The sequence below is a fragment of the Salmo salar genome, chromosome 16 (genome assembly GCF_965601325.2).
Source record: "Salmo salar chromosome 16, fSalSal1, whole genome shotgun sequence".
NCBI lineage: Eukaryota > Metazoa > Chordata > Actinopteri > Salmoniformes > Salmonidae > Salmo > Salmo salar.
Genome location: NC_138306.1, coordinates 22,987,777 through 23,004,093, shown reverse-complemented (window position 1 = coordinate 23,004,093; position 16,317 = coordinate 22,987,777). Strand labels below are relative to the sequence as shown.

General features: G+C 42.6%; 1 protein-coding gene across 4 annotated transcripts in view; it reads right to left on the bottom strand.

The window, feature by feature from the left end:
- The window catches only part of trim44 (TRIM family member 44), a 67,794-nt gene that overhangs the window by 42,138 nt on the left and 9,339 nt on the right, over positions 1–16,317 (bottom strand). For all 4 annotated transcript variants that reach the window (XM_014148330.3, XM_082962607.1, XM_082962606.1 and 1 more), the window contains exon 3: positions 14,045–14,122. In XM_014148330.3, coding sequence (XP_014003805.3) covers positions 14,045–14,122 — 78 coding nt within the window. The remainder of the gene's footprint in view (positions 1–14,044; positions 14,123–16,317) is intronic.

Here is a 16,317-nt window from a genome sequence, read left to right as displayed (position 1 = left end):
GAGCAAGGAGGCCTACAAACCTGACACAGTTACACCAGCTCTGTCAGTAGGAATGGGCCAAACTTCACCCAACTTACTGTGGGAAGCTTGTGGAAGGCTACCCGAAACATTTGACCCAAGTTAAACAATTTAAGGGCAATGCTACCAAATCCTAATTGAGTGTATGTAAATTGCTGACCCACCGGGAATGTGATGAAAGAAATAAAAGCTGAAATAAATAATTCTCTCTACTATTATTCTGACATTTCACATTCTTAAAATAAAGTGGTGACCCTAACTGACCTAAGACAAGGAATTTTTACTAGGATTAAATGTCAGAAATTGTGAAAAACTGAGTTTAAATGTATTTGGCTAAGGTGTATGTTAATTTCCAACTTTAACAGATTAGATAGATAGACATTTTCTGTCGATTAAAACAACATCAAATTTGTCATAAATACAGTGTAGATATTGTTAATGTTGTAAATGACTATTGTAGCTGGAAACTACTGTTTTTAATGGAATATCTACGTAGGCCCCTTATCAGGAACCATCACTCCTGTCTTCCAATGGCACGTTGTGTTAGCTAATCCAAGTTGATCATTTTAAAAGGCTAATTGATTATTAGAAAACCCTTTTGCAATTATGTTAGCACAGCTGAAAACTGTTGTTCTGATTAAAGAAGCAAAAAACTGGCCTTTACTCTTGTTGAGTATCTGGAGCATCAGCAATTGTGGGTTTGATTATGGGCTCAAAATGGCCAGAAATAAATAACTTTTTTCTGAAACTCGTCAGTCTATTCTTGTTCTGAGAAATTAAGGTTGTTCCATGCGAGAAATTGCCAAGAGACTGAAGCTCTCGTACAATGCTGTGTACTAGTCCCTTCACAGAACAGCGCAAACTGGCTCTAACCAGAATAGAAAGAGGAGTGGGAGGCCCCGGTGCACAACTGAGCAAGTGGACACGTACATTAGAGTGTCTAGTTTGAGAAACAGATGCCTCACAAGTCCTCAAGCTTCATTAAATAGTACCCGCAAAACACCAGTCTCAAAGTCAACAGTGAAGAGGCGACTCCGGGATGCTGTCCTTCTAGGCAGAGTTCCTCTGTCCAGTGTCTGTTATTTTGCCCATCTTAATCTTTTCTTTTTATTGGCCAGTCTGAGATATGGCTTTTTCTTTGCAACTCTGCGTAGAAGACCAACTTCCCGGAGTTGCCTCTTCACTGTTGACGTTGAGACTGGTGTTTTGCGGGTACTATTTAATGAAGCTGCCATTTTATAATAATGCTGCAATGTAACAAAATGTGGAAAAAGTCAAGGCGTCTGAATACTTTCCGAAAGCACTGTAGACATAAAACTGTGAACAGTGACCGAGACGGGGAGAGCGAGTGCATAAATGTAGAAGTAAAAAAGACATAAGGAGACTATAAAAGAATAGAGGACGATGAGGTAAAAGACTAGCACCAGACGGTAACAGAGAGGGAGAGGTATAGCGAGAGATCGACACACAAATAGCAAAATAAATCAAGACCATGAAAGAGTGTGAAAAAAAGAAAGAGTGAAAGAAGGATGGGGGTAAGTAACTGCCAGGCCTCAACCTCCGCTTGTTTTTTTTAACAGTCTGTCTCTATTTCTTTCTTTCTCTCTGTCTCTCTCTGAGTAGTGCATCTCCTCCCCAGGCTCTCCTCCACGGTGCCAGTCTGTAGATAGAGACCTCAGAGCCATCTGCACCGCCGCCATGCCATCTGTTTGGCTTTCAGGGCAATTGAACTCCTAACTGAGATTGCATTTTAATCAATTTCCCAGCTCTCTTTAGCTACGACTCATTAGCATACGACACCTTCACTAGCAGGCCCCTCGCTGGGACGCCTCCGCCTCCAACGCAACATAGATGGTGATGCATTGAGGAGCTCCAGCCAGCCCCCAGTCAAGGTCTCATGGCACCCCCTCTGCCCCTGAATGCCCTCATGTCACCTTACCTGCCCTCAACATCTCTCACATTACATCCTATCTTTACCTCCTTTCCTTCATCCCTCCCCCTAACTGCTCCAGTGGAGCAGTTTCACAGAAGTTAGCATAGCGGAGGCCATTGGATGAGGCCATTGGAGACCAAAGTCTTGTCAGTAACTGCCATTTCTGCACAAGCAATCAGATTCTCCAAATTACCCCCCAACTCAACAGAGAGATTTAAAACATTTAATTAACTTTTTTTGTATGGGGGGATAGAAACATGCCCATCACTCATTCAGATCCCAGGAAAATCGAATCAGAGCAAATTAGTAGGCATGGAGTCAGTGTACCGAATCTAAAAGTTGTTTTTTCAGTCCCAGCTATCCCATTAGCTTTAACACAGATCAATCTGAGAAATAAGATCATCCATTGAAGAATTAAAAGGGAAGGACATTTCAGTCAGCATAGCTTGCAGCAAGGTTCTTAGGTCATGTCCCGAATGCAAAAACATGTCATCAATCTGGCACAGTTGACACATTCTCTCACCACCTCTCCCATCCTCCAGGCCCTCGATTGAGCCCCCTGCCCTTTCCTGCTGGGTCCCCACGACCCCTGCACCAGATGGGGGACATGCTCCTAGCACTGCCCCCCTGTTTGTGGAGCATGGCCCTCTGCCCTTGGACCTCTCTCCCTGGGATGGAGCTGAGCATCTGCCCTGATAGTGAGAGGGGAGGCAGCCATCCGTGCTAATCTTCATTTACACTGGAACAGACCGAGGCCTCCAACTGGAGACACCAGAGAGAGCGGGTACAGGACTTAATGAAGAGAAAGAGCGAGAGAAACAAAGAGAGAGAGAGAGGCAAAGTGAGAGAGAGAGGCAAGGAGAGAGAGGGCACACTGGCAAGGCCATGGGCATTGAGCCACTGTGCCTCCGAGGCTACACAAAGACAGAGAACGACTGCTAGGTATCAAAATATTACAGAGGAGAGTTGTGGGTTTGACTAAATATAGTAAACTTCTTAAACATTGGCCATGAGAGAGAGAAATAGAGGAGTGCTGTGCACATGACTTCAGAAGTCTAGACACACCAATGAAATTAACATCAGACAGTGGCTCCTTTGGGATTAAAGATTCAGAAGGTGCTACCAATTAGTACTGATAGAGAATGCTAACATTGAGCCAACACTCTTGGGACCAGCAAAACATCACATACTCATAGCTGACAGCTAAAGCCTGTATGTGTTTACAATTGTATTTAACGATCACTTGAACTCATAGTCATGCATACATTAGAAATCAAATCAAAGTTTATTTGTCACGTGCACCGAATACAACAGGTATGCTTACTTACAGGCTCTAACCAATAGTGGAAAAAAGGTATTAGGTGAACAATAGGTAAGTAAAGAAATAAAACAACAGTAAAAACACATGCTATATACAGTAGCGAGGCTATAAAAGGTAGTGAGGCTACATACAGACACCGGTTAGTCAGGCTGATTGAGGTAGTATGTACATGTAGATATGGTTAAAGTGACTATGCATATATGATGAACAGAGAGTAGCAGTAGCGTAAAAAGAGGGGTTGGGGGGGCACACAATGCAAATAGTCTGGGTAGCCATTTGATTACCTGTTCAGGAGTCTTATGGCTTGGGGGTAAAAACTGTTGAGAAGTATTTTTGTCCTAGACTTGGCGCACCGGTACCGCTTGCCATGCGGTAGTAGCGAGAACAGTCTATGACTGGGGTGGCTGGGGTCTTTGACAATTTTTAGGGCCTTCCTCTGACACCGCCTGGTGTAGAGGTCCTGGATGGCAGGCAGCTTAGCCCCAGTGATGTACTGGGCCGTATGCACTACCCTCTGTAGTGCCTTGCGGTCAGATGCCGAGCAATTGCCGTACCAGGCAGTGATGCAACCAGTCAGGATGCTCTCGATGTTGCAGCTGTAGAACGTCTTGAGGATCTCAGGACCCATGCCAAATCTTTTTAGTTTCCTGAGGGGGAAATAGGCTTTGTTGTGCCCTCGGACCATTCTAGTTTGTTGTTGATGTGGACACCAAGGAACTTGAAGCTCTCAACCTGCTCTACTACAGCCCCGTCGATGAGAATGGGGGCGTGCTCGGTCCTCCTTTTCCTGTAGTCCACAATCATCTCCTTAGCCTTGGTTACATTGAAATATTTAGCATCAGCGTTTCCCCTATATTCACATTCCTCCCCCGCTGCAACAAATATGTGACTCGTTTCAGAAAACTAGGCGTATGTCGCACATCACTACTTCACAGGAGAGCCATATGAATGTAAACATAAAAAAATATATCAAAATGCGTTTTTTGGCAGAAATGTCTTCTGGAACATGTGAAATTTAATGTGCTGTAATAATAAACGTGTATTCCATCCATAAATACAAATGAAATGGTTAAATTACGAGCCTAGTTGGTTTAGCCACGGACAAAGGCAGGAACCTTACCCCTAGCCATGATTGGCTGAGATAATGGATGGGCTGGACATGCCGGGAGATGAGTTTGGATTGGTCTGCCATGAAGCACGCTTCTGTCTATAAAGTGAGCTGTTCAGTATGTGCTGATAGAAAGGACTAACATGCCGTTTTTGAAAGATATAACGTTAGCCATCGAGAAGTACAAAAGTTTTGCTACTTTTCCTCAACAACATTGATGCCCTGAATTTAGCAGGCGCTATCGACAGATCAGTTGTAAAAAGTGATGGGCTACTTTCTGCACACGCCACGGTCAGTGGGAACTTGACACAATCTTGCCCAACAAGATGTAGCTACAAACAAAACGGAGTTAAATGGTTCCAGTCTGCCGTGAAGCGTTCATCCATGTATACAGGTAAGAGTCTAGCCACATATTCAGGTATACACTTCTAATTTTATCAGAAAGTCATTGATCTATGTAGTAAAATTATTCAAATCAGAAATCCATGTGCATTGCTAGTTAGTCTAATGTTAGATAGCTAACATTGAACCTAGTTTGTTAGCTTTAGCATCCTGCAGATTCGTACTACAGCTATGACAATGTTTGTATTGGTAGTAGTAGGAGTTCGGATTATGCCGGTTCATTGTTTAGCTAGCTAGCTACATGTCTAAACAAAAAGACTCCACTTCGGCCAGATTATTACATGACTCATCAAATTAGCCAGGTGTATCTGGGGTTGATTACGGCCATCTATTATACTTCATGAACATGTGTACATGTCTAGACAATAGTGACCCATCCACTTAGCTAAACATGGCTGGGGGGTGGTTATAGAATTTCCTTCATATGGCCCATCAATTTAGACAAGTGTGTTGGTTAAGTGTCATCTAAAAATTCTAAAATATTTTTATTTGGACACTTTGTTTTTGATATTGCTACTATGCAAGTCACCATTTCAGTGAACCATTTCTACCTTCCGTATCCTTTGCATGTGACAAATAAACATAGATTTTATTGTATATATTGTGTGTTTACCACATGACCTCACATGTGAATCCTTAATGAGATGGGTGGGGCTAAGGCTTAAGAGGATATGAAAGATGCTGAAAGGGTGTAGACAAAGAATAACTCTCTCCAGTAGGTGTAGCAAATTATTCAAGGGCCATTTTCTCAAAAGTGGAGTTACAAGTTTATCAACTTTCAAAGCAGAATTACTTCACATTGTTCCTCAACTGCAGTGTATGATATACCATTTACTAGCTCGGAGTCATTACTTTTATCCATTGTAAAAAATACTATTTCAAATTTTGCTACATAAGACCGAATCGAGGAGGTTGGTCACATATGTATTTTCTTTAAAAGGGATAGTTGTTGGCTCAATGATTGGAAGCCTATGGGAACTGCTAGCATGTAATTGCGCTAACATTAGTAGCAATGCACCCAGGTGCTAACAACTTTAAAAAGTTAAAAGCACCACATTAAAATGTAGGAGCACCAGAAAATAAGATTTTCTAAATTGACTGAGATACAGCCTATATTGGGCACAGACGTCAATTCAAGGTCTATTCTGCATTGGTTCAACATAATTTCATTGAAATGACATGGAAACAACGTTGATTCAACCAGTGTGTGCCCAGTGGGTAGTTTATTTTGAAGCACATGTTGTGCCCTAGAAACTAATATGTAACACTGTAAAGACATGAGTTTATTATAAAAGCTAAATTGTTTATACAAATACCTGTAATTGAAAATACAAAGTCATTTGTGAAATATTAGGTTTCTACATGGTGTAAAAACACAATTTTCCTATTGAGATGCATTATTTTTGGGCGGCAGGGTAGCTTCTTGGTTAGAGCGTGGTTAGAGCGTTGGGCTAGTAACCGAAAGGTTGCAAGGTTGCAAGTTCGAACCCCCGAGCTGACAAGGTACAAATCTGTCGTTCTGCCCCTGAACAAGGCAGTTAACCCACTGTTCCTAGGCCGTCATTGAAAATAAGAATTTGTTCTTAACTGACTTGCCTAGTTAAATAAAATTGAAAATTGTACACGTCCCTTTAAAAACATATTGTGATGATGACATGCAAGAGATCTGTCATTCATTGCTATGTCTATGATCATTGATCTACTGAAGAAGCTATCCCTTTTACTTTCTTTCTGTGCTCCAAATGTTTGGCTATACTGGTAAAGCTACCAGGTTATTAGCTAGCTAGCCAATGAGGTAACATGACTGAACAGAGTGTAAACAAATGGTTAGACAATGCGGTCCCTGAGAAGCGCTATAGGAAGAAGAAAAAATGTTGCGTCGGTAATAACGGGTCAGATCTTTAGACCTGGTTGGATTAGAAGCAACACTGAGCAAATCATAAATGAAACATTAAGGCCTGTACACTTGTTATAAAACTTTCTGTGCAGATCATCTCTCCCTATATACTGTAGGTCCGGCTGGTGCTTATCCCCAGTCCCAGGCTCTGCGTACTGTTTTTACAAGGCCTAAAAAGCATTAATGGAACATTAGGACTAAATGGCTTTGAACGGTCTATCCCTCCCTCTGGCAACAATGGCCCCGCTCGAAACACTTTTCCAGAGAGATCCAAAGCCCCATTTTTCTCTCTCTCTAACTCTCGCTCTCTGTTATCGGCATTTCTCTGCAAGCAATCACATTCTCCAAATTACCCACTAACTCAACAAAGGAGAAGTACATTTTTTTTATATACTTTCTCCCTTTTTTCCCTCTAAAATAATGTAGAAATGTGGAAAGCAAGAGAGGGAGAGTGAGAATCAGAGAGAGGGAGCAAAAGAGAGGGCCTGTGACATCGGCTGTGAAAGAACATCAGCTACAGTGAGCTCCTGTTTAATGATACACACGGTAATTAAATTAAAATGCTGTGAAAAGAGAGAAAGAAGGATAAATGGAGGTAGAGGCAGATAGAGAGGGAAATAGGGAGAGAGAAATAGCCCAACACCATATTTTTTTTTGGTGCATTTCTGTCTGTTCCTGGCATCCCTGTGACAGCTTTAATGTGTCTACTGCTCTTGTAGATTTTCTGAAGCAGGGTAAAGAGATGGAGACAGATGGTATATATACTGTATGTATTACTAGGCGCTCCTAAAATGGAGTGATTCCTCACAAAACCCAGACAAAACAACAACAAAAAATGATTTGGGGGATTTTCACGAAATGTAATCCATCGAATAGTCCTTTGGAGGAAGGATTGCTGACATGTATCTAAAAGCAAAATTGAGAAATAATTAATCAAAGTTGGCGTTTTTATGACATTTTGGCCACATCCGGCCTTCAAATCAAATCGTATTAGTCAGACGCGCCGAATACAACAGTGAAATGCTTACTTACAAGCCCCTAACCGACAATGCAGTTTAAAAAAATACGGATAAGAATAAGAGATAAAAGTAATAAGTAATTAAAGAGCAGCAGTAAAAAAAATAATATATACAGGGGGGTGCCGGTACAGAGTCAATGTGCGGGGGCACCGGTTAGTTGAGGTAGTATGTACATGTAGGTAGATTTAAGTAAAGTGACTATGCATAGCTGAGAGTGGAAGTGGTGTGGAGAGGGGAGGGGAGAGGGCAATGCGAATAGTCTGGCCATTTGACTAGACGTTCAGGAGTCTTATGGCTTGGGGGTAGAAGCCTCTTGGACCTAGACTTGGCGCTCTGGTACCGCTTGCCGTGTGGTGAACAATTATGACAGGAAATCATGCCCCGTTATGCCAAGCTCCATATGCAAATCACCCCTCTGCCCTTCCCTTATGATTAGGGCTCCGTTGTTTCATCTCCCCCAACGCGCTCAAAGGATCACTGCCATTAGAGACTGAAAACCGCAATACGTATTGACCATGCCTCTAAGGTGTGCATGCCCTGCCGAAGGACCCTAGGAATGCAGAATAGGTGCTTGGAGTTCGTCGGCCCCCGTCTGCACCAGTAATGCTAGCTTGGTGTGCAACGACCTGTGGTGGTTAATTATAACCAGAGATACTGGAATATAATGCACTCTGGTATAATTGTGGACTACTTGAAAAGGCGGGCCGAACAGGCCCCCATTAACATTGACGGGCTGTAGTGGAGCAGGTCGAGAGTTTCAAGTTCCTTGGTGTCCACATCATCATGGTCCAAACACACCGAGACAGTCGTGAAAAGGGCACGACAAAACCCTTTCCCCCTCAGGAGACTGAAAAGATTTGGCATGGGTTCCCAGATCTTCAAAAGGTTCTACAGCTGCACCATTGAGAGCATCCTGACCGGTTGCATCACCACCTGGTATGGCAACTGCTTGGCATCTGACCGTAAGGAGCTACAGATGGTAGTGCGTATAGCCCAGTACATCACTGGAGCCAATCTTCCTGCCATCCAGGACCTATATAATAGGAGGTGTCAGAGGAAAGACCATAAAATTGTCAGAGACTCCAGTCACCCAAGTTATAGACTGTTTTCTCTGCTACCGCACGGCAAACGGTACCGGAGCGCCAAGTCTAGGACCAAAAGGCTCCTTAACAGCTTCTACCCCCAAGCCATAAGACTGCTGAACAATTAATCAAATGACCACCGGACTATTTACATTTGTGACCCGATTCAGGAAACTAGGCAAGTCATGACTTCACAGGAGAGCTGTGTGAAAGTAAAACATTTTTTTTTTAAATCAAAATGCATTTTTGGCAGAAATGCCTTCTCAAACATGTGAACTTTCATGTGCCTTAATATCAAACTTGTATGCCATCTGTAAATATGAATAAAAAAGTGTTAAATTACAAGCATAGTTGGTTTAGCCACAGAAAAAGCAGGCAACCTTCCCGATAGCCATGATTGGCTGAGATAATGAGTGGGCTGGACATGCCGAGAGATGAGTTTGGATTGGTGTGCCATATAGCACTCGTCTGTCTATTGGAGCTGGTCAGTATGTCTAGGTAATCGTGTGAAACGCAGCTTCTTTTTTTTTTAAATTGACCTCAGGTTCATCATGTTTCTATTGATCATCCTTGAGATGTTTCTACAACTTGATTGGAGTCCACCTGTGGAAAGGCACAAACCTGTCTATATAAAAAGGCCTCACAGTTGACAGAGCATGTCAAAGCAAAAACCAAGACATGAGGTCGAAGGAATTGTCAATAGAGCTCCGGGACAGGATTGTGTTGAGGCACCGATCTGGGAAGGGTACCAAAACATTTCTGTAGCATTGTAGGTTCCCAAGAACACAGTGGCCTCCATCATTCTTAAATGGAAGAAGTTTGGAACCATCAAGACTCTTCCTAGTTCTGGCCGCCCGGCCAAATTGAGCAATCGGGGAGAAGGGCCTTGGTCAGGGAGTGGGAAACTAGTCAGGATTGATGGAAAGATGAACGGAGAAAAGTACAGAGAGATCTTTGATGAAAACCTGCTCCAGAGCGCTCAGGACCTCGGGGGGGGTTCATCCTTCCAAAAGGACAACAACCCTAAGCCCACAGCCAAGACAAAGCAGGAGTGGCTTCGGGACAAGTCTCTGATTATCCTTGAGTGGCCCTGCCTGAGCCCGTACTTGAACCCGATCGAACATCTCTGGAGAGACCTGGAAATAGCTGTGCAGCGAAGTACCCCATCCACCCTGACAGAGATTGAGAGGATCTGCAGAGAAGAATGGGAGAAACTCCCCAAATGCAGGTGTGCCAAGCTTGTAGCGTCATACCCAAGAAGACTAGGCTGTAATCGTTGCCAAAGGTGCTTCACCAAAGTATTGAGTAAAGGGTCTGAATACTTACGTAAATGTAACAAAATGTGGGAAAAGTCAAGGCGTCTGAATACTTTCCGAATGCACTGTATCTGACCTGTTCAAACTTCAACATTGTACCTGTTTTGGTAAAAACATAGTCACAGATCTATTACCAGTGGCAGGTGTGTTCACAGAAACATGTATGGAGCCAGCACATGGAGACTTGCAAGAATGTGATGAAGTCCAGACTGACAGACTAGCTTGATACTGATGTAACTAAATGAGAGAGACCTGGCACTCAGCACTAACATTTTACTAGACAACTTTTACTTGTATAGTATTTTTTATTTTATTGATTTGAACGGTATCATTCAGTATGGGGAGGGAGAAACCCTGTGTATTCTGCACCAGGATCAGGGAACCCCTGTTGTATACGGGACACCACACAGGAAGGTGTGTGACATGTTTGCCAAAGTAATTTCATTACCACCAGACAAAATGCCGATAGGCACAGTATCTGTATCAGCTGGGAATGGTGAAAGGTACACATTGTTATATCAGCAGAATACTGCTTCCATGGTATTATATAAAAGGTTGTTTGGCAAGAACACATCCAAGAAACATCCACATCAAATCACACCCCCAAACCAACTCACGCTTGGCTTCTGTCATGGCCACCAGCAATTCTTGAGGACCAAGTTCCACTTTAAAGTTATTGCCCATTTTATACAGAGAATTTCGCATAGTAGGCAGTGTAACCAATCCCAGCCCTCTTTTTACTTGTATCATTGCACATCCAGCAAAACACCAGCAGAGGGCAACCATTTTGAATCCATTTTCACATTCACTCTGTTGGTAATGCTTACAAATTGGATCATAACTCTAAAAGTAGCAGAGATCCCCACCCCTATGGAACTTTGCTATGCCTACAAAGTATATTATGTTCAACAATATCTTTCCCAATCAAACATGTTTATATTTTTTTATATTTGTAAAGTAATGTCAAAAAAAAGTTCTTGAAATCAAAACACTACTGATATTACAGAGCAAACGATAAAGCTTCATATGACACCAATGTTTGCTTAGTAGCACCAACAGATGAAACACTATGGAGTCTTAAAGGAGGCCTGTGGAAGGCCAAATGTCATAAATATGCCAACTTTTATCAATTATTTCTCAATTATGCTTTTAGATACAAATGTCAAATATATGTCAACAATTCTTCCTTCAAAAGACTATTCTATGGATTACACTTTGTGAAATCCCATAAATCAATGGGCCCTGTCTGAGGTGATTGAGTAGGCAGCCAGCAGCACCACAGAAGGCAGTGCGCCACTGACAGAATTATGCAGAGGAGACAGTAAATAAAATAACAGACAGAGGTAAATATGCTGACTACCTGCTGCCTTGATGTAAACCTCCCTGCTTCACACAATGTTACCTGCTCTCTGAGACAGACATATTGACACACACAGAGAGACACACAGACAGAGAGACATGCAGGCAGGCGGTTAGGTATGCAGGCAGGCGGTTAGATATGCAGGCAAGCAGGCAGGCGGGCATACCCCCCATGCTATCCTAATCCCCTGGTCACCCATTAATATGTATGGACTGAGTCACAGCATTACTGTGCTTTTTATATAATATTCCATTCTCCCTGCAGGTATAGTGTGTGTGTGTGTGTGTGTGTGTGTGTGTGTGTGTGTGTGTGTGTGTGTGTGTGTGTGTGTTCCATCCCCCTGCGGAGCATGGAGATGTGAGTTAAGAGACGTGAAGATTAAAATCCCCATACCTGAGGCAGAGTACATAATTAAGTAGAGGGAATTTAATAAGTAAACAGCAGCTATGGGTTAAACCTTTTTATCCACTCACCTCCCTGAAAAGCACACACACACACGCACGCACACACACACACTCCCTTGGGACCATGCTAAAGTTTAATCTCTTCAAACTTCCCCTTCACACACACACCCTTCCCTCTGCCAGCATTGAACTGTAGCAGCTAGTAGTCTTGCATAATGAGAAGCTGTGACATTTGAGAGCATGGAGAGGACACACTGACAAATCCACCTAATGGTTCCTGACGCTTCAGCCTGTGAGTGAGGAGGGAAGTGGATTCTCCTGAACATGACACACCTCTCTGGTGGGAAGACAGGAGACAAAGGGTCCAGGAAGGCCCGGGGGCAGCATTGGTATTCTAGTATGATAATATGCCAGGGCTGGTATTCCAGTGAGTACGATATTAAACTGATTATGGCAGTAGGCAGATTATGCAATAGTCATGGAAACACCTTAATTCTGATTATATTAAATCGCCATAAGGTCCAAATTGAAGTATGCATATGTCGATTAAAACACCTGGTTTTCTGAGCAATCTTTCAACTTATTAGGACATGTAAAGACCTCAATCAGCGTTCCAGCTGTGTATTTGATCAGCTCATGTGCTACCACCAGCCGAGAGCCTCCCTCTTTAGCACAAGTGAAGTGAGTTCGGAACAACTGAATGCATGTGTCTTAGAAGTAGTTTTCACATACAAACTTTATATATGTCTGAACTCAGAATCAAATAGGCTTCCCAAAAATAACATGGTCACTGTGGTAGAATGTTTATTTTGATTGGCATTGATAAGAGTGCTAGCAGGTAGCCTGATTTCAGATGTGTTCATGTAAATATAATTATTAGGGAAATCGTTCTTCTTGCAAAGCATGTCAACGTTTTAATCTGACTATCCACAATAATCACATTATTGTGTACATGTAACTGTACTCGGTGACTACTTGCCAATAAGGGTATTACCTTTTCACAGGGTGTTCAAATTAACCTGCTACATTATGGTGCATGACAGTGGGTCAGCTCTCAGAGGAGGCGGCGTTACGCCGCTCCGCTCAGAGAGAGACATAGTTATGTAACGACACAGCAGAGTGTTAAGGCTGCAGGGTTTGCTGGAGGGCCAGGTTCAACACTGTCTATGGTAAATAAATTAGACCTGGCTGATTAGCAATGACCTCCCACGTGCTCACGCACGAACACAGAGTTTTACTCCCAGTGACTGTGTCCCGCACGAAGTTATTTAGGCTGACATTAAAGCCATTATTTCCAAGGTTGACCGGGGATAAAGAAAGTCTATTTGAGTTGTTGTGTGTTAAAATGGGCCAACCTGGCAAGAGGGAGAGCAACTTAGCTACCTGCCAATCCTATAGCCTACTGTAGGAACCAACAGCACAGAGGGAAATGATTAATATCACTCTTACCGCTGCCAAATAATCAATCCCATACACTGAACAATAAACTCCTTAGAGGAAAACCTACAGTCACTAACACAGTATAAAGGACTCTGTGCTAAAGGACTCTGTGCTATTTTCTATTTGATTTAACTAGGCAAGTCATTTAAGAACAAATTCTTATTTACAATGACGGCCTACCCCGGCCAAACCTTGACGCTGGTCCAATTGTGCGCCGCCCTATGGGACTCCCAATCACGACCGGTTGTGATACAGCCTGGAATCGAACCAGGGTCTGTAGTGACGCCTCTAGCACTGAGATGCGGTGCCTTAGACTGCTGTGCCACTTCTGAGCCCTCTGCTATGTCTCAGAAGTAAACCAGGATGTATCCCTGTTACTCCAGTACTGCTCAACAAAGCCATAGATGTCCGTCTGGGAGGAGATGAAGACAGATTTAGATGGTGATGTCATAAATAGGTTTTTAGAAAGGTATGACGCTCCAGGAAGTCAAGTGGAAGCCTTCTCACTGAACGGAACACAGTGAGTAGATAGGAATAATTGGCTCCCATGTATACTTCCTCTGTCTCATTTAGGGTGTAATCCATCTTTAGCTCACACTAGACTGATGTGTGTCATACTGCCACAGCTGGGTTTTGTTTGAATTAGGAGAATAAATCAGACTTTCTCGTTCAAAGCAGTGTTCCGAGGTAGAAACACTGTCAGCCATATTGGAATGTTAGTTGTAATAGTGTGGTTGTACTGACCTCAGGGTTGGTCCACTTGGTCTTGATATGGTCAGCCATGTTCTGTGTGCAGCCCAGCAGGTCATAACCCTCCCTGCTCTGGAGGAGAACAAAGAAAACACAGAGACAGACAGTCACACAATTTGAAGTTGGTTTGTTTTTGAACTTTGTAAAATTCCATCCCTCCTAGGCTTAATCTATTCCTCAGAGGCAAAATTATGATGATGATTACCCCACTTGGTTCATCACTAATTGGTACTATAATGATACTGAGTGTAAATGGGGCAGTGAGAATGTCATCTCTCTCCTCCCTGCGTAGTGATGATGATGTGTCATTCCCTCTCCTGCACATTATCCATGATATCTCCTCTGCCCACAGGGAGCAGTCAGTTAGTCAGTGAGTCACGGGATGGGACGGGCTGTAAAACGCCTGCAGTAAAAAGCCATCTGGGAAGGAATTGCTCCCTAGCCAAACAATAAAATAAATGTTGTTTCCATACAAATTATTAATAGGGCTAAATAATTGGGAGGATTTGTCATGAGGTCATTGTAGCCTTTACATGGTGGCATACTATTATTATTTTGACATGAAATCATTGTGTTAAACATATGGAGATACTCTGCTCAACTTTTATAAAGCCCTAGTGTGTTGACTGGAGGTAATGTATGCGTGCATGAGAGCTATTAGTCTACTGTAATCATGTAATATTACAGACACTACATAAACAATATTGATAGTATTGCTTCTACTATAGGGGATGTAATTTGCAGTAGAGGGCTTAGAATGAGTTACATACAGGCTGTCACTTCACTGTATGCCAGTGGAGGCTCCTCAGAGGAGGAAGGGGAGGAACATCCTCCTCAGTGAATTTCATGAAAATTAAAACGGTAAAACATTGAAAAAGTTATCCTTTTAAATACAACTATACTAAATATAATCACGTCACCAAATAATTGATTAAAACACACTATTTTGCAAAGAAAGTCTACAGTAGCCTCAACAGCTCTCTGTAGGGTAGCACCATGGTGTAGCCGGAAGACAGCTAGCTTCCGTCCTCTTCTGGGTACAATGACTTCAATACAAAACCTAGGAGGCTCATGGTTCTCACCCCCTTCCATAGACTTACACAGTAATTATGACAACTTCCGGAGGACGTACTCCAACCTATCAGAGCTGTTGCAGAATGAACAGACATGTTGTCCACCCAATCAAAGGATCAGAGAATTAATCTAGTACTGAAAGCATAAGCTACAGCAGTGCATAAAATGTGGTGAGTGGTTTACTCAAAGAGAAAGAACGACAGTAGTTGTACATTTCTTCCAAAATGAAAGAGAAGCAAGAAAGAAAGAGAGAGATTGTATTTTTTTCCCCTCACTTTGTTTCCCTTACTTAGCTAGCAAATGCAGCTAGCTAGTTAAGCCTACTCAAACAGAGGAATGCTATGTTAGCTAGCTGGCTATGACTATCCAACAGAACACTGGAACTCTTCCAAGTCTAGGTAAACTTTTGGTTTGACAAATTTATTGCCACCCCGCCGGTGTAAGTGCTTACTGACTTTACACTGTAACGTTACTACATGATTGTTGCGGGTTTACGAACACGTTAGTTCTATTAGCTACGCTGACTATGACGTTACTTTAGCTAATATTGTGACAACGATGTAGGCTGTGTGTAGTGGTTTGGCTTGGAAAGGTTTTTTCACCTGGTCACATACAGCTGATGTGCATTGAAATCCACAAGCGAAAGGAAGAGTTGAGAGGAGGAGAGCACATAGATGCGAGAAGGAATACGACGTGACTGATATGAAAGTGAACGTGATCAGGGGTGTATTCATTTTGCCAATTCTGTTGAAAAATGATTCTTATAACAGAAGCAAACGGACCAAAATGGGGATAAACATACCTGAATTTGTCCAATAGAAACTCTTGTTTGCAAATGTTGGACTAACGATTACACCCTATATCAGCTAGATGCAAGCAGGAGTGTGCAAGGCTTTATTAAATGTCACTGTCTGTCCATGTGTCACTGTCTGTCGCCTCAAATTTGTCTCTCGACCTGTGTGCACCTACATTGTAAAATTTCATTCATAGGCTAGGTTGTAGCAACCTTGTGATGGGTATAGGGAAACATTGAGTATCGTGTAGTAGTCTAAACCTATTGCTGTTACATTGAACTGGGTGAATGGAACATGAATGTCAGTCATCCAATATGCTGTAATAGAAATAAGGCCATGCTGACCGCCACTGCTATACAATCTCTATCCATGAAGAATACCTTTGCAGGTCATATAATC